This window comes from Gopherus evgoodei, chromosome 13 (genome assembly GCF_007399415.2).
Source record: "Gopherus evgoodei ecotype Sinaloan lineage chromosome 13, rGopEvg1_v1.p, whole genome shotgun sequence".
Taxonomy (NCBI): Eukaryota; Metazoa; Chordata; order Testudines; family Testudinidae; genus Gopherus; species Gopherus evgoodei.
In genome coordinates this window covers 23,351,093-23,376,651 of record NC_044334.1, presented here as the reverse complement: position 1 = coordinate 23,376,651, position 25,559 = coordinate 23,351,093, and the positions used below count along the sequence as shown (strand labels likewise).

At 49.9% G+C, this 25,559-nt stretch overlaps 1 protein-coding gene across 2 annotated transcripts; it reads left to right on the top strand.

Annotated features, from left to right (window-relative positions):
* The first annotated feature begins 11,670 nt into the window (after positions 1-11,670).
* On the top strand, positions 11,671-25,351 carry HSPB8 (heat shock protein family B (small) member 8). Of its 2 annotated transcripts, XM_030583378.1 has the most exons (4): positions 11,671-11,937; positions 12,266-12,659; positions 19,488-19,551; positions 24,088-25,351. In XM_030583378.1, exons 2-4 carry the CDS (start codon positions 12,275-12,277, stop codon positions 24,245-24,247), a joined length of 609 nt encoding a protein of 202 aa, XP_030439238.1. In that variant the 5' UTR covers positions 11,671-11,937; positions 12,266-12,274; the 3' UTR covers positions 24,248-25,351. The 2 variants fall into 2 exon arrangements, with proteins under 2 accessions (XP_030439238.1, XP_030439237.1); XM_030583377.1 differs by having other exon boundaries at positions 11,673-12,659.
* Positions 25,352-25,559: the final 208 nt, after the last annotated feature.

The window sequence follows — 25,559 nt, the reverse complement described above, 5'->3', positions numbered from 1 at the left end:
CTGACAGTATTCGTTCTTGTTACAAACTCGTCTTCTGTGTTCCTTTCATGTACACTGAAGCAGGATTTTAGTGGAGTAAGAGATCTGGGGCCTGATCCAACTTCTGTGGTAGTGCATGGAAATGTTTCCATTGACGTCACTCGGCCTTGGCCTGGGCCCCAGAGCACTGGCAGAAGCAAGAGCAAAGCATGAGCAAGTGTTTTTGCAAGTTTCCCCTTCACAGCTCTACTCAGGCCTCTCACTCCTTCTCCTGTTCCCCTCCTGGACCCCAACACAGCTCTGCCAGTGCTACTCCTGACCACCAATGCACCCAGTATTCCCGCAGTGGCACTGTGGAGCTCTTCTGGCTGCTCCACAGATCTGGCCTGCAACACTCCTGTACTCAGCTTTGCCGATAGGTTTTATTGATCCTGACATGCAATGAGTCTAATGCGCCTCCCCCACGCAGCTCTGCCAAAGACACTGAATTCCATTCTTGCCAAAACAACTGATTTCAATGGAATGACACCATTGGATTCTCATCCGCCTGTTCGCTGTCCCAAATCCAGCAGCACATGTTGGCTGTGGCTGGAAGAGAGATGCCAATGCTCTGTATGGTACTGGAGCCTGGAATGCCCCCTAGACCTGCTGTGTTTGGCGGGGTACGGAGGAAATTCTCACCACCCAGCACAATGGATTACACAGGCTACTTCCATTAGCAATAATGGGGGTTACATGCTTAATTGCTGTTCAGTACAAGGAGCCTCTCCCCTTATCCTATTACAGAAAAAATATTTGTGGTTTGGAGACCCAGGGAGAGCCATTCCCTGTAGCTTAGAAAAAAAAAAAAAAGCAGCTTGTTGGTCATAGCTATTTACAAGGCACCTATCGCTTTGGTACAGTCCTGGAGCCTTAGAATTCCCCACGTCTAATAGGAAAGGAACGTCTGCAAGTCAGTGGGATCCATTCTCCAAGCCAGGAAGCTCCTGCAGAACAGGGAGGTCTTGTGCCAATGTTCTGTGTTACGTTGCAATGTCACGATGAACAGTGGTGCCATGTTGCAATGCAAACTCACCAGCCGGATGTGGCTCATGGTGTTGTGGCATCAGTACTTTCTCCAGAAAGATCAATGTGATTAGGTCGTCAGGCTAGCCATGAGTGTAACTCCCCATGCACCAAGTTAATGCTACTCCAATATAAGTCTTGCAGGCTGCTGCTGAATACAGACACTCCCTTCTCTCTCACAACCGAAGGGATGAAAGAGCTGCCTCTGCAGTGGATGCCTCTCCTGGGAGCCCAGGGACCAAAAGCCCATGAACAGGAAACAAACTGGAATGTCCTGCACTGGACTGCATGGGATGCTGTGGGCTAGTGGCTTGAGCTGCAGACAGGGTGGTGGGTTCTATCCCCTGTGCTGCATGGGACCTTAGCCAAATGCTTCAGACATGGGTACCTCAAATTAGGGCCCTAAGTAAGTGACCTGACTGCTGTGGCAGCTGAGAGAACTCAGCACCCCGCAAGGCTGGGCCCTCAGCAGTATTTCTCCTTCCCAAAAAGCTAAGGCATGAGCTAAGAATTCTCCTTCCCAAATGTGACTTGCAAGGGCTGTTTTTCCCCCTGCTGCTTGTGGACATTGTGCTTTCTGCGTGAAGGCTTTTACTGGCCTGGGAAGTGCTTTTTATTGCTTGGTGCCTGCTTGACGGTTGTGCTCAGCCATCTGCACAGGGCTCTGTGGCATCACCCTGCCACCTGCAGCCAGCCAGCTCCGCATTATTCACCAGAGCTGGCAGTGGCTCCTCCTGCCACTGATTTAATGCCTCATCAAATATCATCTTGGCAAAACTGAATGCAAGTGGCAGAAGCACACGGCACAGAGCCCCGCCCCACCCTTCCCCTTTGCTCGGAATAGTCAGCAGCAGAGAAGGAGCAGGCAGGAATTAGTAACACAAGCCAGGCAGAGCTGGTAACAGAGGCTGGAACTAAGTGGCTCTTCAGCCCCTCCCAGACTGAGGTTAATAAACATCAGGTGCCTTGGGATTAATGTTATTGCCCTGAATAGACGCCAGGACGACTGAGCAATGTTTAATGACTTGAGGTTTCCCCTTGCCCTGCCAATAGTAGCAGAGCAGTGTGCACTGGGTAGCCAGGGCAGGGATGGGTAAGAGAAGGCAGCAGAATTTCAAGCCATAGGCAACTCTTGGTTTGTGGGGATGCCCCACCCTCACCACCAGAGACGGAGGGGAGGCAGTGAGCTGAGCCAGTCAGCTGGAAGTGAAGGTGCTTGGCTTCCCCACACTCCTAGCAGAAGTCAGCAGAGCACCCCAGTTTTATCCAGGTGTGAGAGGGAGGGAAGTGGTTCGAGGGGTGGAGCAGAGCCATGAAGCAGGTCCTGCTTTACAGCAACGATTCTGCAGGTCCAGTACAGCTGGAGCCTCCCAGAGAAAGCGCAGGAAAGTCAGCCCCTGAGAAAGGGGCTGGGGTCAGAGGAGGGGAGGAAGTAGTCCAGGGATGCAGCAGTGAGTCAGAGAAAGCAGAATGTGGTGCCTTAGCACATGGTCCCTGGGCAGGAACCCAGAGCAGAGGAGGGGGCCTGGGTTCCCTACTGGCTGCCAGAGGAGATATAAAAAACCCTCTGACACAAGGCCTGATAGGCCCAGAGTTGGGCTGAAACCCTGGCATAAGGTCCTCCACCTTTCGGCTGTTGGACTCCTTATTACCATGGAAGGGGTGGGACTTGTACGCAGCCTGGCCAGAGGGCTGGGTCAGGGGAAAGTTTGAAGCGGGATCCGAATCTGAACTCCGCAGCTCAAGCACCTTTCTAGAAATGAATTACTGGGGAGGGGGGAGTGTGACTGGTCTATATCAAAGAGCTGTGATTCCTGTGAACTCTTGGTAAAAAACCAGAGGGCCCAGGGTAAAAAAGGGAAGAACTAGCGCCAAGAGGAATCGGGGCTGGTTGCAGGCAGACAGTAAGACTGAGGCATTGAGTGTGAGGCCAGTTAAAAGGCAGAGATCTCAATGTTCAGCAGTTCAGAGAGGGCAGGACTCAGCCATGGCGTGTGTCAATGCCCATGACCGCATCCCTCTAGGATGTCCTGTCAGGACCAGACTCTGCCCCTCAGTCCCAGGCTGAGGCAGGGACAGTGGTGGGTCAGCATTGTTACTCCACGAGAGACCTTGCTTCCCCAGCTCCTCCAGGGCTTTCCCAGTCGCTGGGACCGGTCGCTGTTGGAGATGGGCCTGGGGCACAGAACGCTGATCCCAGGCTGGATTTTGACCCTTTCCCCAAAGATTGGAGGGTGTTGGCAGGAGCAGCGCAAGGGTTTTTGGTGCCCTAGGCGCAGGGCTGGCTCGCCGGTCCCGCGGCTTCGGTGGACCTTCCACAGGCGTGCCTGCGGATGCTCCACCGGAGCCGTGGGACCAACAGACCATCCGCAGGCACGCCTGCAGGAGGTCCACAGGAGCAGTCTGCCGCCCTCCCAAATCCTGGCACCCTAGGCGACCGCCTAGGTCGCCTAAATGGAAGTGCCGGCCCTGGGTGTTGGGATTGGCCTTGGTCCATCCTTAACAGAGCCAGCGATGCCGACAGCACAGGGGACAGGGCCTGCCAGCAAAGCCCATCACCTCCCAGTGGCGTCTCCAGAGGATGGCTGCCAACTCTCTAGCGCTCCTGGGCTCCCACAAGGGGCCTTTAACTGTTCCCAGGGGCTGATGGTGTTATTAGTGGTGAGGCATGGCTGGTGACTGAGATGTGGTGCCTGGAGATGCAATAAGAGCCATTAAATGGAGAAAACCTAGAAGAGGCAGGAACCAGTGGAAGGAGGGGAACCATGATTCATGTAGCTCAGTAACTACCAAGAAGGGGGCCTATGCCTGGTCTGGGAGGAGGATGCAAGAAGGCGCAAGGGCTGAGGAGGAAACTGGTGACCTGAAGCATTTTCTGACCTCTCCCTGTTAGTACAAGGAGAGGAATCCGTGAATTACACTAGCAAGGGAGGCCGACATCGGAGAGCAGGTGAGATAATGACGCACTCAAGAGTCCAGTGACGTCCAGCCACCAGAGATGCCCCATCCCAGTAATCATCCAATGGTCTCTCTCTCCTTTCCCTAGTGTCATTTATGTGTTTATCTTTTCTTCCTCACGTTCCTGCACTGCCGTTCTCTCTCTCTCTCACCCCACTGATGCATCTATCCCTGATCCATGTGTATGGAAAGAACAACCATCCTGGCTCAAGGCTTTTTTCTTTTCTTTTTTTTTAATATTTTGCAAAAGGTCTTGGGAGAAATTTGCCAACATGTTCTGTTGTTCTCCTAGGGAGCCGTTGGGTGCTCAGCTCCTTTTGAAGATTGGGCCCCTTGGCTAAAGGTGTTTCTGCATATCATGAAAGCAATAGCCCCCATGTTCTTTGTTGTCAAAAATCCCAGTGATGAAATCAGCAGACTCCAGATGCAAAAGGAAAAGACAAGGATGCAATTCTATAGTGGCTGGGGATTTGGGGGTGGGGGGGCAGCAGCCTCATTGGTTAAGAGCAGTTGAAAGGCAAGATTGAGATGACATCACTGGGGCATGTCACAATAGGGGCAGCCCCCAAGTTCCATTGCTTTCCCTCTCACCCCAGCCCCGGGGGAGGGGAGGGGCTCTGACAGTGCCCTGGAGCAGTGTAACATTTCTGATATAATAGTGAAACTTCTCTTCACAGGCCTCAGAGTGCACAACCATCTTTCGCCTGGCACCCCAGCAGGACAGTACACTGAGTCTATTCTCCTTCCCGTTCAGTGAGATGTGGGGCCTCTGCTTTGCTCCAACCGTGATGAGTTCATTTGCAGGTCTAATTGGTATGATCAGCCTCATGTGTCAGGGCTTCAGCCCAGCACCAGCAGGGGTCAGGAAGGTTTAAGATTTAATTGATCTGATGCACTTGAGGTTTTTTCTCCTTCCTCTGAAGCATCAGGTTTTGGCCACAGCTGGAGGCAGGACACCAGGGAGGATGGACCAATGTTCTGAGGTGGTGCAGAGAATCCTCTGTTCCCAGGTGCTTAGCTGGTGATCCTGGCTCCCATGCTCAGGCTCATGCTGAGTCGGGGTCAGGAAGGAATTTCCCCCCCGGTCAGATTGGCAGGGATCCAGGGGCATTTTCATCTTCCTCTGCAGCATGGAGCAGGGATCGCCTGCCAGGATCATCTGGGCCTAACCCACCCAATCGGTTCCCTGCCATTGCAGGGGCCTCAGGCCCTGGTGGCACCTCGGTCCTGCCTGCTCTCTCTGGGAAGACAACACTTCAGTCTCTCAAAGACTGAAACACAAAGAATAATTGGCACCGACCAGGATTTTCCAGGGACACAGTTTGGAAAATCACTTTTGTTTGGTAAGATTCTAAAGGGAGTTGGGTTCTGTCTGGAACTGTCGTCTCTGTGCTATTTATAGAAACACTAGACCTGCAGGGTCTGCAGCCAGAGAGCAAATAATAGTCACAAGAAACTCCAGGGGGAAAAACACCACAGCAGAATTTCATCGAGATGCTTAGGTGAACCCCCTGTCTCTCCAGCCCTTGGGAAAAGTGCTATGGACACTTTGATGAGCCAAAGGGACGGGCCCTTAGCTTTAGCTCTCCCGCCAGTAGGCAGCCAGTCCCCTCGGCATGAGCCAAGTGCTGCCCTGGTATCTCACACAGCTGCAGGGAAGAGTGCCACCTCCCCATACCTAGCGCTTCCAGTCACACAGTGACCCAGCCTACTTAGCTTGTGAGAGTGACCACGATCAAAGCAGGAGGTGGTATAAACTGGCCAGCAGGAAGTTTAGACTTTAAATTAGACGAAGGTTTCTAACCGTCAGAAAAGTGAAGTTCTGGAACAGCCTTCCAAGGGGAGCAGTGGGGGCAAAAGACATATCTGGCTTCAAGACTCAGCTTGATAAGTTTATGGAAGGGATGATATGATGGGATAGCCTAATTTTGGCAATTAATCGGTCTTTGACTATTTGTGGTAAATATGCCCAATGACTTGTGATGGGATGGTAGATGGAGTGGGATCTGAGTTACTAAAGAGACTTCTTTCCTGGGTGTTTGGCTGATGAGTCTTGCCCACATGCTCAGGGATTGCCATATTTGGGGTTGGGAAGGAATTTTCCTCCAGGGCAGCTTGGCAGAGACCCGGGGTGTGGGGGAGGGGGAGGGAGGTTCGCCTTCCTCTGCAGCATGGGGTACGGATCACTTGCTGGAGGATTCTCTGCACCCAGAAGTCTTTAAATCACAAGTTGAGGATTTCAATAGCTCAGACATAAGTTAGGGGTTTGTTACAGGAGTGGGTGGATGAGGTTCTGAGGCCTGTGTTGTGCAGGAGATCAAACTAGAAGATCATAATGGCCCCTTCTGACCTTAAAGTATGAGTCTATGAGAGTGTGCATCAGTTCTGAATCCTTTATGCCCTCCATAGAGGCTTGACTCTGCCCATGCAGTAGGATGGTATGAATGGACCAATAGGATTTCTCTGATCCTATGTTGGATGGCAGGGAAATCAGGCAGAGGGCCAAGCCATCCCCATTGAACAATGTCTGGAGCTATGTAGGAACGAGAGAAGGCTGCTTTAATTCCAGCCTGCCCTCCAGAGATCCTGCAGCCCCACCCTGGCATGTTGCCAAGATGTTTTTTATGATCTAAATCAAAGCATCCTCCAGATGGGGAGGACACGTATCGACAAACACATGCAATAATGGCTCAATGTGCCAATGGAATTGTGGCGACAAGGTGGGCGAGGCAATAGCTTTCATTGGCCCACCCTCTATTGGTGAGAGAGACAAGCTTTCGATAGTGTCTCTCTAACATCCTGGGCCTTACATGGCTACAACTCACTGCGTACAGGGGAACTGCACTCATTTTCCCATTAATAGCACATTAGTTCACTGTGATTAATGGTTTTACAGTGACCACCCAATGAATTAACGATTACCCCACGGGACATTAAGATGTTATTGGTATAATTAGCTCTGTCACGTGTATGGAGAATGTGTAGGTGTTGGAAGGAGGGAGCATAGTGCCCAGATCCAGGGAGGATGAGCAATGGAAAGCAGCGCTAGCATCGCTCACAGGTCTGCCACTAACCGCTGCAGGGCCTATGCTGGAGGACGCTGGCCCAAGGAATGTACAAGGCAGATTTACAGCTGTAGGATCAGCATCTCCGACCTGGCTGAGTTACACATGGAGCAGGGGGAGAGCAAAGGTGATTTTTCAAGCCCTGGAGCTGATTTGTGCCCGCCCCACCAAACATGAGCCTTTCCCCCCTCCTAGTGGTGAGGCCACCTTCATCCAAATGCCTTCCCATCTCAGACAGCATCACTCTGCCTTCACCAAGGTCATCGGAGCCAGTTTGCTGTCGCCCAGCTCCCTCTCGCAACGCGACATTGGCAGGGCACTGAGGTGCCGATTCAGTCAGGTACTTAAGCAGAGGCCTAACTTCAGTGACCTCAATAGGAAAACTTACATGGCTGCAGATTGCTCATGTGCTTAAACATATTAACTGTTATAACCATTGATGTCAGTGTTCAAAGATGGGGTGGGGTTGGAGCCTAGGGCCTAACCATTGCTTGACACAGGGCCAGATTCTGATCCCCTTCTTCCCACTAAGCAACCCCTTCCTGCCCGGGCAGTGCCACCGATTGCCAAGGGACAGCGCCCGGAGTACAAGATTTTTCTTGTTTGCTGTTCTGTGGTGACCGAAGAGGACACTTGACACCTGTGAGTACAGCTGTGGCTGAAAAAGCCGCTGTGCACATGGCAGGAAGTGCCTGGGTTGCCTGGGGCCCCAAGAGCCACCTGGCAAGTAATCCCCATCGCTGACTGCGGCTCCCCAGCATGATCTGGCTGTTGCTGATCACGCCCGGCTGACAGCATGAATATTGCGGCTACACTTCAGGGAGGCCTTGAATCAGTTCAGATGCAGTCACTCACTTTCAGTTCACTGTACAGCAACTGCTGTGGCATTCTGGTGCTGTCCATCTTCAACACATGATCAGCCCAGCGTAACTTGGTTGCGACACGCCTGGCTTTGAGCCCTGTGGTAACTGTCACCTGCCATTTGATGCAGAGTATGGTACCACAGATGTCGTAAGTGGAACTTCTCTAGAAGCTTTGGGTACTACTTGGTGTGAGCAAGGCTGCCAAAATTTGTCCCCAAGAGAGGCACTCATGGCCCCACATCAATCAGTAAATGGACCCACTAGCCTGGGGGTCATTAGGGAGATGGGGAAACAGTTTCAAATTCTACACCCTTATTCTACACCCCTGCCGTCCTGCTTCCCCCGATGCTGCTCTAGGAAGACGCTGGTGTAATCCCCTGAGAAGCGAAGCAGTTCAACCTCTGCCTCATTGGGGTCATGTAGCAGGCAGTCAGGAACTGTGATTTCATTCTGCCTTTTTGCTCATCGCCCTGATTCCCTCTCTAAACCCCTCTAGAAATGCTCCATTGACTGATTTGAGTGCGAAAACTCGATTCTTGCTCTAGAGGTGACTAAGAGACGAGGTGGGGAGCTGCACTGCACTGAGCTTGGGCCAGAGAGAAGCGTCCGCCTGGATCCCGGCCCTGCTCCGTCCATGTTTCATTACCATCTCCAAGTCCCTCGCGCTGTGATTAGCCTGGCGGCTGAGGTAACAGTTGGAGTGCGGCCTGAGAGCTGAACATCACCACCTAGGACATGTCTGCTGACCAGTGACTCAGAAGCCGGAGGAGAACACAGGGGGTGGGGGCGGGAAGAGGTGGAATGATGGGCTGAAGTGAAGCAGAAGAAAAGAGAGGCAGGATCTCAGGCAAAATGGCCGAGTGATGCCATCTGTTAGACACTGACTAGCTTCTGGAATAGTCTCCACAGGAAAGTGGGAGGAGCCCCATTTAGAGGATATACAGCAGCTGAATCCTGCATTGGCAGGAGAGTGCACTGGGCAACCAAATAGGCCCTATGTAGCCTCAATTCCTGGGTAAGGAGCCCTCGGCCTTTTTCAAACTACAGGCTAATTCTGGTTGAGCTGGGCTTTCCCCTGCACCTCTGGGAGACATGCAAGCTCCAGGGGAGTGCAGGGCAACGCAAAAGCACTGGGGAAGCTCTGGGATAGTGCAGGGCAATGCGAAAGCACTGGGGAAGCTCCAGGGGAGTGCAGGGCAACGCGAAAGCACTGGAGAAGCTCTGAGGCCGTGCAGGGCAAAGCGAAAGCTCTGGAGAAGCTCTGAGGCCGTGCAGGGCAAAGCGAAAGCTCTGGGGAAGCTCTGGGGGAGTGCAGGGCAATGGGGAAGCTCTGTGGGAGTGCAGGGCAGTGCGAAAGCACTGGGGAAGCTCCAGGGGAGTGCAGGGCAACGCGAAAGCACTGGAGAAGCTCTGAGGCCGTGCAGGGCAAAGCGAAAGCTCTGGAGAAGCTCTGAGGCCGTGCAGGGCAAAGCGAAAGCTCTGGGGAAGCTCTGGGGGAGTGCAGGGCAATGGGGAAGCTCTGTGGGAGTGCAGGGCAGTGCGAAAGCACTGAGGAAGCTCCGGGGGAGTGCAGGGCAACAGGGAAGCTCTGGGGAAGCTCTGGGGGAGTGCAGGGCAATGCAAAAGCACTGGGGAAGTTCTGGGGGAGTGCAGAGCAATGCGAAAGCACTGAGGAAGCTCTGGGGCAGTGCAGGGCAGTGCGAAAGCACTGGGGAAGCTCCAGAGGAGTACAGGGCAACGCGAAAACACTGAGGAAGCTCTGGGGCAGTGCAGGGCAGTGCGAAAGCACTGGGGAAGCTCTGGGGCAATGCAGGGCAGTGCAAAAGCTCTGGGGAAGCTCTGGGGGAGTGCGGAGCAGTGCCAAAGCATTGTGAAGTCAGTCATTATTATGAGCCAATGATCTCACCCGGCCCTGTACCAGCACGCAGACTTCCTCTGCACCCGCAGCCTGGCAGCCATGATCCCTGGGCTTCTATAGGCCCTCGGTTCATTTCTGAAATGAAAGGCGTTGAAAGCCAGCCCTTGGTAACTGCATGGAGACAACATGCCTTTCCAGATGCCTGGAGGGGATGCATGACACTACTGAAATAAAATTCAGCTGCCAAACGGCAGGGAGGAGCAGGGTGATTTCCCTGCCCCTGGTGGTCACCCCCACTGTAGCCTGTGCAGAGCCATCCCCGCCAGAGAGGCCCATGCTCAGGATTCTCCTGCACAGAGCAGTCAGACACATACACACCCCCTGTGCTACTGACAGCCCCAGCTGGGACTCGCTAGGGCTTTGGCAAGGTCTGTGAAGGTCAAATGCATCCCAGGCTAGTTTCAACAGAAGTTAAAGCAGCACTTTGTGGGCCCAGCCCCTGGAAGCCCTGGGGAGGCTTCCCATGCACTTCAAAGGGAGCTGGGGCTGAGGCAGACCCAGGAACAGAGACGTGTCTGGCCAGCCTTCAAAGGAGCAAGAACAAGGAGGATCTAGCAGTGCGAGCCGGTCATGGTTCCTGCACCTCATGGGGATGCAGGTGCAACTCCGCCTGGCTCAGCCTGCTCCATACTGTAATTATAGGCCGTAATCATGAGCAGAAGCGTCGTAGCTCCAGCTGGGCGCAGCAGCTGTGGGAGGGCAGGCATGTGAGTGATGCAAATAGCACCTCCCTGGGTCTGTTAACGTTCTGGAGCTGGGGTGAGGCAAGCCGGAAACCTCCCTTGTTTGGCTGGGTTCAGCGCTCTAGAAGCTCCTAGCCACCTGCTAGGCCTGGCAGAGCAGAATCCGTAGCTGCCCTGCACTGTCACTGGGAGAATCCCAGCACTTGGACACTCAGCATGGGGCAGCAGGGGAGCCTGGACCAGCCCTGAACTGGTACGACCCTGAGCAATGGTTTATCCAGTGCTCAGTTACCCACCATGCACTTCCCCAGAGCCCACTCCACTGCTCCCGGCACCAGCACCCATACAAGGGGCCAGCTGCAGAGACAGCATACTGAAGTGGGGCTCAATTCCCCCTGCCAAGCTCTGGGGGGACAAATGACACTTCCTATGCTGCTGCAGCCCTGGGAGGATTTGTGCCAAGGTGGGAGAGGAGCGATGCTGTTTGTACCACAGCCTCCTGCTTTGGGAGTGGCAAGCCACCCTGGCCAAACCCTCCCCAGCCAGTGCTGCCCCATTGTGGGGGGTGGGGGGGCACCTAACACACATACTCTCTGGCTGGTTAGGGTACCCTGGGAGAAGCAGACCTAATCCAGGGCCCGACCTAGCTCTCAATTGCCACGAAGCACTTGCTGTGGGATTGGTCTCCTAACCCTGACTGTAGTGGGGACTGGGCATCCATGCCAGGGCTGAGTCAGCGGGCTGCTCTGCCACACAAGTACCCTCTTTAAAAGTCTGACCCCTTGCGCACAGCCCTAGATTGTCACTAACCCCAATACAGTCACCGAAACCACAAGGGAACGACTCACTAAACTGCAGGCACCTGGCTCAATCAGCCCCTCCTAACAGGTGTCCTTACAGTGAGAGGCGAGCGAGGGCTCTGATCAGCTTTTGAGCCCGGAAGTATTTTAAAATGATGACAGGAGGGGGGATGCAGTCAGCCCTGAAGCTATTCGGAGCATGTGGGCTGCTGTGGGCTAGGGAGGGAGCGAAGGCGGGGAGGGAGCAGAGCAGAAGGAGTGGCAAGTGAGGAAAGCTGCCTAAACTTGGCCGTCCCACGTAAGTATTCCCGGCCCAGTGGGAGAGGTCAGCTGTCACAGCACAGATTCTCCAGGGGTGTTTCATCCTCTCTAAAATACCCAGCTGACACGGCAAGGATTGCAAAGCACAGCCCCCAGCCCCGAACTCCATATAAATAGAAGGCTCCCAGCTGATTGGAATGTTAGAGAAGTTTCTCGACTCTGAGCACAAATGTTTATTTAAGCTCCTGCCAGGGATCAGAAGGCAAAGGAGCAGGTAGCCCGAGGAAACAAGCGTCTTACATTGGGAGGGTTCTCGCTCCCTCGGAGAGATTTTTCACCAACAAGGTATTTTTTTCTTCGCTCCCCTACTTTCTCTTGTGTGGAGTTTCAAAGAAACAGGATCCGTTTTCTCTCCTCTCGCTCCCTGCCTTTGAAATCTTTGATTCAGCCTTGATTTTTTTTTTATTGTGTCGGTTTTGGGGAACGGGTATAAACTAATATAAACTGTCAGGATCGGGGTACAGCAGTTCCCCCCTCTCTGCTTTGGGTGAGTGGATGACTCAATCCTGGGAACTTTCTCAAGGGAAACTTTGCACTAAGGAACAGAAAAGCAAACATTGACATTCCTTGTGCGCTGGCAGTTTTGTCCTCACTCACATTGTTTTTGACTTAGAAGAAAATCATGGCTGACGGCCAGATGCCCTTTTCCTGCCACTACTCCCCCAGGCACCGAAATGTCCGAGACCGATTCAGAGAGCCTGGCTTGTCCTCTCGACTCCTGGACGATGACTTCGGCATGTGCCCCTTCTCTGGGGACCTGACTGCGGACTTGCTGGACTGGGCTCGCCCACGGCTGACCAGTACCTGGCCCGGTCCACTGCGATCAGGAATGGCCCGAGCCTCTGGCATGCCCCCTCCTGGATACGGCTCCAGGTTTGGCAGTTACCCTGAAGGTCGGAGTCCTGCTCCCTTCTCTGGGGAGCCCTGGAAGGTGTGTGTCAACGTGCAAAGCTTTAAACCGGAGGAGCTGACAGTGAAAACCAAGGACGGCTATGTGGAAGTGTCAGGTGAGTGAGGGACAGGGAGCAGAGGAAGGGAAGCACAGGGGGGGAAGAAAAGGAACATAGAGAAATGGAAATAAATCTAAGTCCTAAAAAGGAAAAAAAATCTTACAGAATCTAAGGTTCAAATGACTAATTCCAGGCGTTTCTGCCAATCCTATGTAAGCTTTATTTTAACAAAGGAACATCCCCTGCAGCATGTGCACCCCAAACACTGCAGCCTGAGGCAGGGAAAATGAAATGTGACTGTTGAGGCTACTCCCAGCGTCCAGACTGAGAGAAATAAAGGAGGTTAACAGGCTTGGAAGGCCTGATTCTCCTTCTGCGTCCTCCAGTTTCACAGCAGTGGGACTCTATGGACTTTGATGGCGTTGTTCCTGATTTACACTAGTGTGAGGGGAGAATCAGGGCCTAGAGCAGGGGTCGGCAACCTTTCAGAAGTGCTGTGCTGAGTCTTCATTTATTTACCCTAATTTAAGGTTTCGTGTGCCAGTCATACATTTTAACGTTTTTGGACGGTCTCTTTCTATAAGTCTATAATATATAAGTAAACTATTGTTGTATGTAAAGTAAATACGGTTTTTAAAATGTTTAAGAAGCTTCATTTAAAATTAAATTATAATGCAGAGCCCCCCGGAACGGTGGCCAGGACCCGGGCAGTGTGAGTGCCACTGAAAATCAGCTTGCGTGCCGTCTTTGGCACCCGTGCCATAGGCCAGTTTTGAAGAGCTAGGTTGTTATTAGCAAGGACATTCATTTCCTTAAACTGGGTAGGGTGAAAGTCTAAGCAATGAGCAAGGGGTGAGATTTTCAAAGCTGCCTAAGGATTGGTAAATTGAGTGTCCAAAGCACATAGGTAACTTTGAAAATCTCAGCCCAGAAAAGCATAGAGCGTTCAGTGCTATACAGGAGGAACCTGCACACACTTGTTGCCTGGTTACTGTGCTGGACACAGGATGAAATCCTACACAGCAGGTAGCTCTGTCCAGGGCAGAGCACAGTGAGCGCAGACTGAGACCTGGGTCTGTTTCTCTGTTTACCCTCTGGCAACACTTGTCATGCCAACCAAGTCTCACTGGGTTAAACTGAAGTGATTAGTCCCCATGAAGTCAATAGCACCAATCATGGCAGGGTTGGGCCCCAAGACAATTATGTTAATTCCAGAGTTTCTGGTCCCAAGGGGAAATTCCTTTAAAGGGACAGTGTCTCACTACAGTGTCCTCAGGCATTCAGCAGCTCCCCGCAGTCAGGAATGCTGCAATGATCCTACTCTCCACCCCTCCCCCAAACAGGAACAGGTCCTAAAGGGGCAGGACAACCAGACAAAAGGAACAGGAGGAGGAAGGGGGCTGGAAACAGAGATGACCAGAAAGAGTTAAGTGGAGTTTTTAAAATAAGGGAGGATTAACAATTGAGGGGGGGGGGTGAGCACATACATTGTGCAATTGAGTTAGAGAAGGGTGATGGAAACAGAACATAACTGGGAAACAAAGGGAGAAGTTAACAGAGCAGAAACAACAAAAGAAATAACCTGGGAAGGGGGAAAAAAACCTTTCTTTATGTGATGTCTAATTGTTAATTCATTTAGCATCCCCTGCAATAACTTTGATGATGGAGCCAATTCACTGGCACTCAATGAGGAGGCCATAAAAATTCTATTGTGATTTCCCAGCAATTAATGTAGCATTAAAAATAATGTGTTACCAGGAAAACATAAAGTGGACCAAAAAAAAAAGACCTGCTGAGATTCTCCCTGCACAACCCTGCTAGCAAGCGCCAAGGCGAGAAAGAAAAGTAAAAAAAAAAACCAGGGCTGGCTCTTTAGCTGTTGTGAATCAGTGTCACTCCTTTGACTTGAAAAGAGCCCTGCTGATTTACACTAGCTGAGGATCTGCTTCACAGAGCTGAGCTGCACCAGCCCCTGGGGAAGGAAGTTGGAGGCTTATGCTGGGGATAGGGAAGGAAGAGGAGCAGGCCGCTCCTGGCATGGCAGGAGTCCTGAGAGATCTGCTTTCAGTCTGAAGTGTCAGGAGCAAGACTGGTCATGCAGCAAAACAGTGTAAAACCATTGGAGCGCAATGACCCATCAAGCTACAGCGGGCAAAAGTATTGGGAAAATCTCATGCTGACAGAAGATTGGACTACGGCAGCTTTCTGGATCTCGTCAGGCTTGGATTTCTATGATTCAAAGGTTTCAGGAAACCATAGCAAAAGTGACCATAACCAGGATTAAGACTAGGGAGAGCAGGAGAGAGCTCTTGCTTGCCAAGTCTTGCCACAGAAGCAGGGTAACTACAAGGAAAGGTTTTCCTCCTTGCAGAAGGGATTTCTGCACTAGAGCAGGGATGAACCTGTGGGATTCTGGCTGACAAACTCTCTTTTAAAGTGACAAATAAGCTTTGGGCTGGATGAACCAAACAAAATGTTCCCCCCCCCCCGGGAGCATGCTAGGGGAGAAGGTTCGTCCTTGTGTTTGGGAACTGATCATGTCTGAGCTGCCTGCTGGTAGTAGCCTCCCCTGGGAACATGGTCTGGTGCTTGATGCCTGCTCTTTGGGCCACTTCCGCCATGGAATATGACAGTGGTAACTCATTCTAGCACGTGAAGTCAATGGGAGTTGCATCCACTCCCACTACGGTGGAATCTGCCTGCAAAAGGGAACCAAGGAGCAGCAGCTAGAAACCAGTTTTCTTCCTGCTGTGTTTGACTTTGGGGTGGTTCTTTCTGGGGGGGAAGCACTCCACACCGCATAAATAGATTTAGTGGCTTATGGTGAATTCTGCCACTGGGTCAGCAGCAGCAGCAGACGCAGCCGGGGGCTGATTCAGGGTTAGCTGGAGTGGTGCAGAGAACTGATTCTTTTTGGCTCACTGGCCAAACCAAAAAAGTAGAGGTGGGGGTAGGGATGGAGAATCGTTTTGGGCCATACTAAACGTTTTTTGTTTTATTTTTGGATTTTTGTACATTTAAAACAATAATCAAGTAAAATTTGAAAGAAAAAATCATTTCAAATTTAAAAAATAATCCAAACATTTGCTATAATGGCTGAACCAAACATTTTGATTTTTTCAGACCTGGGGAAAGGAGTGACTGAAACAGCGAATTCTACACACATTCACAAAATGTTTAGGTGTCCGTATCTTTCAATAAAGAGAGGTTTTTTTTGTCTGTCTGAAGCATTTCATCCAGTTCCATTCTGGACACTGGCTGGATGCTGCCACCCTAGCGTTGTTCTGATTTATGCAGATGTGAGATCGCAGTCAGGCCAATTTGATTATTATTCCACATCTATACGGTAGTATATTTACCAAAGGCCTCTGATCTATACATCTGCCAGGAAATGAAGACTCATGGAGCATCCACTTGGATTTTAAACTTGCATTTAAACCCAGAAACAAGACCCAGGGTTTTCTGCCATTCTGTTGCTTTGCAGATAGGCTCTAGGTTTAATTAGATACATTGTCCCAGAACAAGCAGCAATTATGTTTCACCCTTAGCACTGGTCTCTGACACAGGATGTTCCAATTAATCCGTGCACTACATTCTGGAATTTAACCCTGTAGTTGCTGAATTAGACTATTGAGCATTATGTAGCAGAGGATGCTTATCTGTCCATTATTAATAGCTAAGGAGCACCCAAAGTGTGCCAGATACTTTCCAGACAAATAAGAGGGCAACCACTTCATGAGATTTTATTGAGAGTCTCATGCTACTTAGTGATTTTTTCTTAAAGCCCCAGCTCCTGGAGGCATGGGATCAGATGAGACTCTCAGTTGTCATTACACAATAAAAGTAACTGTCTAGCCCTCCTGGCTGTGAAGTGTGGAAATGTGGCCCGAGTGTGACCCTAAAGACTCAAAAGCATTTTTTTCCAATGATTGTTAAGCCAATGCCATGATTTGGCGAGGGAGGGGATTTTTAAACACATAGGGTTGGCAAAACCAGGATGACTGAGTGAGCAGGGAAGTTCAGCTCACCTTGTTAATTCCAGGTTTCGTTCAATTTTTATGCTAGTATAGCATACCATGGCCACATACAGATAGCTTTCCCATGGTCATTCCATGCCTTCAGCACCCAAAACACAGGTCTTCACCACTTGGGCTGCAAAGGGAGCTCCACCAGCTAAAGGAGAGCCTGGTCAGGAGGAAGACCTGGAAGAGCAGAGAAAGAAGCTGCCTGCTCTAGAGTTTCTAGGACCACCCAGTAGAGGGAGACAAATCACATGTATTGGCATGCTCAACTTGCTGGAAGGTTAGGGAACTGGGGTCAAAGGCCTTTGAAGGAGATTACCTTTAAGGAAGGATTTGAAATAGAAGAAGGTGGAGGTGTGGACTGTCACAGTCCTCCACAAGATGTAGCCTCAATTCTTCAGCTACTGCTACTTCTCTGGGGGCTTGTCTACATCAGAAAGTTGCAGCGCTGGTGAGGGAGTTACAGCGCTGCAACTTTGAAGGTGTACACATCTGCAGGGCATCACCAGCGCTGCAACTCCCTGTTTGCAGCGCTGGCCGTACTCCCGTTTTGTCTCGGGTGTAGAGGATCCAGCGCTGGTGATCCAGCGCTGGTAATCCAATGTAGACAGTTACCAGCGCTTTTCTTGACCTCCGTGGAAGGAGGAAGCCTCTGGTAATCAAGCTGGTTTCCTTTCCCGGTTTGCTCTCTCGGTCCCGGAGCCACCCAGCAAACCGCAGGGAAGGAGACCTGCTTGCTCGGGGTTCCGGGACCGAGAGAGCAAACCGGGAAAGGAGACCAGCTTCGCCGCGGTTTGCTCTCGCGTTCCCGGAGCCAGCCAGCAAACCGCAGGGAAGGAGACCTGCTTGCTCGGGGTTCCGGGACCGAGAGAGCAAACCGGGAACGCCGCGGTTTGCTCTCTCGGTCCCGGAGCCACCCAGCAAACCGCAGGGAAGGAGACCTGCTTGCTCGGGGTTCCGGGACCGAGAGAGCAAACCGGGAAAGGAAACCAGCTTCGCCGCGATTTGCTCTCTCGGTCCCGGAACCCCGAGCAAGCAGGTCTCCTTCCCTGCGGTTTGCTGGGTGGCTCCGGGACCGAGAGAGCAAACCCCGGCGTTCCCGGTTTGCTCTCTGGGTCCCGGAACCCCGAGCAAGCAGGTCTCCTTCCCTGCGGTTTGCTGGCTGGCTCCGGGACCGAGAGAGCAAACCGCGGCGTTCCCGGTTTGCTTTCTCGGTCCCGGAACCCCGAGCAAGCAGGTCTCCTTCCCTGCGGTTTGCTGGCTGGCTCCGGGACCGAGAGAGCAAACCGCGGCGTTCCCGGTTTGCTCTCTCGGTCCCGGAACCCCGAGCAAGCAGGTCTCCTTCCCTGCGGTTTGCTGGGTGGCTCCGGGACCGAGAGAGCAAACCGCGGCGAAGCTGGTTTCCTTTCCCGGTTTGCTCTCTCGTCCCGGAACCCCCCTTGAAGCCGCCCAACAGCGCTGCAGTGTGGCCACATCTAACACCACTTGCAGCGCTGGTTGCTGTAAGTGTGGCCACTCTGCAGCGCTGGCCCTATACAGCTGTACTAATACAGCTGTAACAACCAGCGCTGCAAAATTTTAGATGTAGACATGGCCTAAGTCTCCCGCACTGTATCGCCCTTGGATTCATGACCATTTTCCATAACACTAGGTAGGAGACTCTCTAGGGCTGATAATCTGATGGGCATAGGTGGCGGTACAGGACATGCTTCAGCTGCTGTGGGATCTGCACCCATTCTTACATGCATTCGGATGTTCAGGTGCTTCCGCAAAGCTAGCCTGGAACTATCCCTATTGTCTGGGGCTCTGTGCTCATTACAGCAATACGAAGCAACCAGCAGTGTCAGCAAACCAGAACCCACCAAGGCCTCACCTGTCAATGCTTCAAGTTATTTAAACTCTCTTGCCTGTGAATTCTAAATAGATTTTCCTAGTTGTTTTATTGATCTGTCCCAACCTCCAGCTGTTCAAACAGTCTCATTCTGCTACGCGAACACCTTGCTACCCTTCATTCTAAGGATCTTCTTTAACCCACAATTTGTGTCACCGCCCACCACCTCCATTCCTTCTCGCTACACAACCTTTGACTTGCTCTGATCGTTCTAGGACGCTGAGACCTTTGGATCGGGGACATTGCAGGGCTTGTTGAAGCCCAGTAGCAAAGCTCCCATTGGCTTTAATGTTGCAAGAACAGGGCCTCCGCGAGCACAGCCCAGTTAGCCTATTCCTGTTTTGGACCTGTAGTACATAGAGGTGAGAGTAGGTTTTTCTGTATTTGCACCATCTAGAACCTGGATCATCCACATGCTTTTGGCTCTAATAAGATTAGGCTTTCAGCAAAGGTTGTCTTAGAGCAGTGCTCCTCAACCTCTTCCATACCTACCCATCTCCCTGGAACCTCCATCCCATCTGGCTAGGATCCTCTCCCATTTAGCATTATGAAAAGGGTAGGGCAGTCTTGAGCCCATGACACCTGCTTACGGCTCGACATTGAGAACCTGGGCCTGAATATCTTCTCACGTTGATGTAAATCAGGACCAACTCCACTGAAGCCAATGTAGTTACATTGGTGTAAGGGAGGGCAGAATTAGGCCCACTAGCCTAGATGCAGAAGGCAGGGTTTCTTCTCCCACGGTGCCTGTTTGCTGTTAAATTTTGGGCTTAGTACTTCCTTCACCATCAGCTTCTCCTCATGTTATTTTTCTTTTAGGAGGCTCTTGCAGAAGCAAGAGCTTTGCTGAGTCAAACTGTGAAGGGAGATTTGAACACGGGGCAGGGGTGGAGAATCTGAGTAGAACTTTTTTTGCATGTTGGTAAAACAGCTGTCTGAGACACTGTTGTTGTGTGTTCCTGTCCCCTCCAGGCAAACATGAAGAGCAACAGGAAGAAGGAGGAATAGTGTCCAAGAACTTCACCAAGAAAATCCAGTATGTATAATATACACCGTGGTTTCTCAGTTACTTCTTATGTGACTTGCCCACACGGGGCTCTCACTCCACAGAGGAGACCAGGGCTTAGGAATGATGACGAGTCTCTTATTTCTGAGAGCATGAAATGATTTTCTGAGCAAGCAATCAAGCTACTCTCCCTCAGCTCCCTGTGATCCACCAACGGCCAGGTTCTGCTCTCAGATGATCTGGGTCCCATTGATTATAATGGGATAGGCCCATGGGCAGATTGTGCCCCTGAGGTTGATATGGATGCGAAAGTCCTGTTACTAGGCGTGTACTGCTGGGGAAACTGGTAACCTCACTAGCTTGAAAGGGTGGCCTCAAGTGCATATATTTGGAGTCAATTACTGAACCTGAATGTAATACCGAGACCAATGCTGAAATTACTCCCTAATACAGAGGTCAGCCCTGCAAGAAGCCATCAGCTGCATCCCCTTCAGCAGGACCCCCCAGCATTGACTCCATGGGCTGAGATTTTCAAGGCTGCCTCGGTGATTTGGAGTCCGCATTCCCACTGAAATGAATAGTTGTGTATCTAAAGCCCCTGAACAACTTTGAAAACCGCAGCCATAAAGTCTGATTGCTTGCGCAGCTAGGTGGGAAACATAAATCAGTGAGATGTGTTTGAAAAGTGTTGAATTCCCTGCCCGCAAACCACATTCCTTCAAGGTTTGTTATTACAAGCCCAAGTCTGTGTTGGCACCAGGGATTGTGGGGGCCAAGCTCATCCTTGTGTAATCGTATTGACTTCAGTGGAGTTACATCATGAGTGAATTTGGACCAATGACTCCACAATATATTTTGAACTATTTGAGTACATGAGTAATAATAACAAAAAAAAAACCACATAAGTCCCTAGTACTTACACTGTGCGAATGATTCACACTCCAGAACTCTCTGAAATTTAAAACCACAAGACTGCACAGCTGATGGCAACACTCTTGCCTCTCACCAGTTCAAATTCAGCCCAGCCTGATAGTGGCAGGGAAAGGTATTTCCACTTGGTGTGTCTCCATCCAGCTCCTACTGAACAGGTGCCCATGCGAAAACAGGCAAGAAAAGAAGCCAAAGACGACAAATTCCTCTCTTACCCCTGGAGGCGGTCCTTTGGAGTCAGGAGTGAGGCTAAATGTCATTCCAAACAAACCCCCAGGCCCAAACGCTCCCAAAATTCACTGCTGACTTCTAGAGAACAGGTCAAATCAAAACCCAGCTTCAAATTTCCCTCTGCTTCAGAGCAGGTTAAATCTGATTGCAAAATTGTGTCAAAATATTTTAAGGAAACGCCTGTTGATGGGGAAACTGAATTTGTATTAAACCAAGTCAGGAGACCTAGGTTCTATTCCCATGCCTGTCATTGACCTGCTGTGTCACTTAAACCGCTCTGTGCCTCAGTTTCCCCATCTGCAAAACAGGATTAATGCCTTACCCAGCTTTGAAATGCACTTTAAGGTCTATAGGCAAAATGCTGTATAGCAGGGCCCAGTGTTAGAAATCAACAAACATCCGACAATTCCAAGCTCTAAGTCTACTACCTTACAGTTTCTTTCCACCATGAAGGCACATGTTGTGGCTGGGGTGTCAGTGTTTTACCGTAATCCATACATTTAACCTTAAGCTTCCATAGAATATAGACAGGGCTAGACTTGCATGTCACAACATGTTTTGCAAATATCCTTTCCATTACCAGGAAAGCCAAAGCTGGACAGGGCAGGTTGGAGGGGAACAAGGCTGGACAAATGAGCAGGGTTACAGAAGCTGGGCGTTTTCAGCTCACAGCAGGACTTGACAGATTTATTTCCTGTGATATTCCTGGCTGTGGCTGATCAAGTCCCATGGTGGATCTGTAACACAAGGCGAATGTCTCATTAGCTCATGCTGCTTATAAATATTTCATGACTAAGGCAAAACAAAAGATCTCTTCTTAACGCCTACCCATCCGTAATCTTAACTATGGTTATTGTGACTATATTTTTTTGGAACTGGCTGGAATGATCATATTAGGGGAAATAAAGGGGGGGGGGAGCAAAGAAATTATGTCATAACCTGCAAAAACCAGGACAGGAGAAGTCAAAACTATCAGGAAAAAAGATATTGAGCCACAAAAAAAAAAAAGTTGTCATTCAATATATATTTTTTTTTTAACTCACAAAAATTGCTCCCTCTTTAAGAGACAGTAAAAAGGGAAATGAAGGCCCCAGGCCAGGAAAACACATAGGAATGTTTATAATTTAAATAGTGGTCAGTGGAACAGCTCCTGTTTGAAGTTAGGCATGTGCTCAGGTGCTTGGCTGGACTGGGACCAAGGCCCTGGGTGACTTGCATTGCACTTTTCAATGGGGCCACGGCATTTGTTTCACAACAAATGAGAGGTAACAGGTCCATTGACTTTTCCTTTAAAAGGCCCCTACTTGTTGCCTGGTGAAACTATCTGATTAAAAACTGGTAACAGGAGGAGCTTTTTTAGGATAATGCAAATGGATCAGGCTGGTCAGTGTGGCCATCAGTGAAATGAGATCCTCTTGTGCTCGCATACTAGTTTCCCCCCTCCAGCCCTTTGAAAAAAAAAGGTTATTTCTGCCCTCAAATCTCAGAATCACTTTACCAGACCTCCTCTGTGTATGCAGCTGTGACAGAACAGCCTCCCCCCCCCTGCCCCCCTTTCCTGGCTTCTGCAGCATGATGCCAGAGGTGACACCTTGGGTCTGAGTCTGCTGTCACTTGCACTGGTGTAAGTCAGGAGTAAAAGCTCTGATGTCAGTGGAGTTACCTGTGTGAGATCAAACTCAGGCCCCTTGCTACCAGCCCAGCAGTCAGTGTGTTGGTGCATACAGAGCCAAGTGCTGCCCGGCCAGTGCTAAGCTTGAGTAAACGGACAAGGAGCAAAGCAGCTGAGTGGGGCTGTGGAGGCAGGATTTCCCACCTCTAATGCAGGAGTGTCACAGGGAGTGGCTGCGCTCCTGCCACTAGCAGTGTCGGTGGGCTGTAACAGCCTCTGGGGGACACGTGTTCACTGGTCAGAGTGGATTTAGGTTTGTGGCTCTGTGGCCATTCCCTTGCCAAGCCCCCAAAACTAGACACCCAGGGCCCAATTACCATTGTCCTGCACCTTGCTCCCTCCTTTAAACCAGTGCCATAGTTTACCAGTCACAATGAATGGCGCAAATGGTGAGCCACACTGCAGAGCAGGTGAGGGTCCAATCCACAGAGTTCAGAATGATGGAGTTCTTTGGAAATCAAAATGAAACCAAACTTTGCACGGAGGCTTCTCTGCCCAGATGCTAAATGCAAGCAAGCCTGTCTGTCTGAGTACAAACTGGTTGGGTAACATTGGAGACAACAGTATGAAAGCAGATTTACGCCACTCAGCCTAGGCAAGTTTAGTAACCAGTCAGAGAGGCTCCTTATTTGGGCATGTTGGGTTTTTGTTTTGTTTTTGGGCATGACGCAGGCTGTGATATAAAGATGATTTACTTGTGCTTTGCAGAAGCTCAAGCTGCATAAACTGTGAGTGGTGTCCCAGTCAAACATGTCTGCAGGGGAGATTAAACAGGGAGCCTTCTAGTGAAAAGAGAGGCTAAGAGAGGTCTTTAAACATCCACAGAACAGGCACAGTACTAATAGTGAATAATACAAGGCATTACCAATTCTCCATGCAGGTAAATGAGTTTCTGGGTCTACTTGAGGTTTATTAATTTAATTTAAATAATTTTGTACATTTCTATATGGTTTTTCCATCTCGGGTTCTCTTTACAAACATTAATCAATCTAGCCTCATAAGAGCCCATGATATATGTAAATACTATCGCTACCATTTCACATACGGGGAAACTGAGGCCCAGAGAGATCTATTTAAGTGACTCAGGGATGGCTAAGGATCTCAAGACTCTTGACTCCCTGTCCTGGGCATTAGCCACAGGACCATTCTTCTTAACCACCTTTAGCCCAATTTATTATAACCATATTCTCTGAAAGTGACACTGGCTAGACCCATTCCACGAGTGTGGATTTCCACTGGTGCGTGCAATACAATATAAGGATAGATTGCCAAGAAAAATATACAGGTCAATAACTCAAATGTGCCCCACAATATTTAATTGCTGTTTATTAGGAAAAGTGAGCCTGCCACAATATTTGTTAACCTTGAATAATGGAGACATTTTACGTGACTTGATGGTCCCTACAGCTGAACTATCTTTCTATGGTTATGAGTCAATTCATTGAGAGACTTGCATCTGCTTTTCTATGGAGCAGCTGTGTTCTCCAGCAGCCATTTTGGCTGTTCCCAGGCAGGGTTTACCAGTGGAAAATACAAAGGACAGACAAGTCAGTAATGATGTAGGAGCATAGGATGCTGTGATGCCAAAATGGAATGCCCACAAAGCCCAGTTTGGAAAATACAACACAGGTAACAGCCGCAAGTGCTTGTCTAAAAACTACAGGGGAAAGCAATGTAGTGGATGCTGAAGAAAAGTGATTGGCAGCCCCATAATTTTCCATTCCTCCTTTCAGACTTCCATATGAGGTGGATCCTGTCACAGTTTTTGCTTCCTTATCGCCAGAGGGTCTGCTGATCATTGAAGCTCCGCAGATCCCTCCCTACTGCCAGTACGGAGACAGCAGCTATGGCAACGAGATTCCAATGGACAGCCAAGAAGCAACCTGTGCTTAAAGTGTCTTCCCCATTCCCTTTCTTCCCACTCCCTCCCTGAAAAGATTTCTCTCCAATTCCAGACGTGATTGCATTAGCTGAAAGGAAGTGTACATTGGATATTTTCTTAAAGGGTCGTGTTTCCTCACATTTTACAAACATATTCTTGTTCTAATCAGATTGATTTTGCACTGGGAGAAGGTGGTTGACTGTAAGCCTCCAGTACCACTACTAATGTTGTTCTTTGTCATACGGTTGCACCTAGATGGCCTAAGAGTGCTCAGAGCCCTGTTGTGCTAGGCACTCGACATACTAACAGTCATAGACAGTCCCTGTCCCAGTGAGCTTACAACCGAAATAGGTGAGACAGATGAATGATGGGAGGCGAAGTGACTTACCTGAGGTCATACGCAAGGTCATTGGCAGAGCCAAGAACAGAACCTAGGCCTCTTGACATCTAGTTGAGTGCCTTAATTACTAGACCAAACTGCACTTCCCTATTATTGGTCACTTATTTTTCTCCGGTAGCTGCCACTGACCAGCATGGGGCAGAGAATTTACCATAGCAAGGTCCAAGCAGTGGTTGAAATCCCCGTACAAGCTGCTCCCAGGCTCTTATCCTAGCGAGTCTTATTGAAACTGAAGTAGATAACTCCATAGCTCCAACTTCTCTTCTCAACACTTCCCCCTCAGCAATAAGTATCCAATCCAACCCACAGTTTCACCAAGGTTTTATAGAGGTCTTACATGCTCCAATATTGTTTATCTGTATATCAGACAGAACAAAGTGGATGTCTTCTTTATTATTATTATTTTGCTATATGTTAGAGATGGAATATTTATGACAATATCAAAAATCTTTTCTCCTCTTCAATTCAAATGCAACTCTATAGTCATACCAATTGTGCATCTCTTTCTTTGTCCTTATTTGAACCGCTCTTTAAACAGCCTCTTGCCAGCATCTGCCCTAGCCGTGGAAAGATGTTGTTGCTTCGTAGACAGACAAACTGACAGATCTGACATATTTCAAAATGTAAATTGTGTGCATGTTTGGAACCTTTTTTCCAAAGAGGATTTGTGCTTTTATTGGACAAACTTGATGAATAAAATTAGTTGACATTCTTAGCTGTTGTGTTTGTCTTTCCAGAAACCAGCTAGGATTTGATTGGTTTGGGGGAGGGCAGAAAGCCGAGTCTCCAAAGGAGGAGAGTTTCATGGTGGGAGTTGTGGGGTGGGACAGGAGGTAAGTTAGGTTGAGCTGGTCGAGAATTTTACAATGATACTTTTTTTTGGATGGAAAATGCAGTTTTTTGCGAAATCAAAAATTTCCATG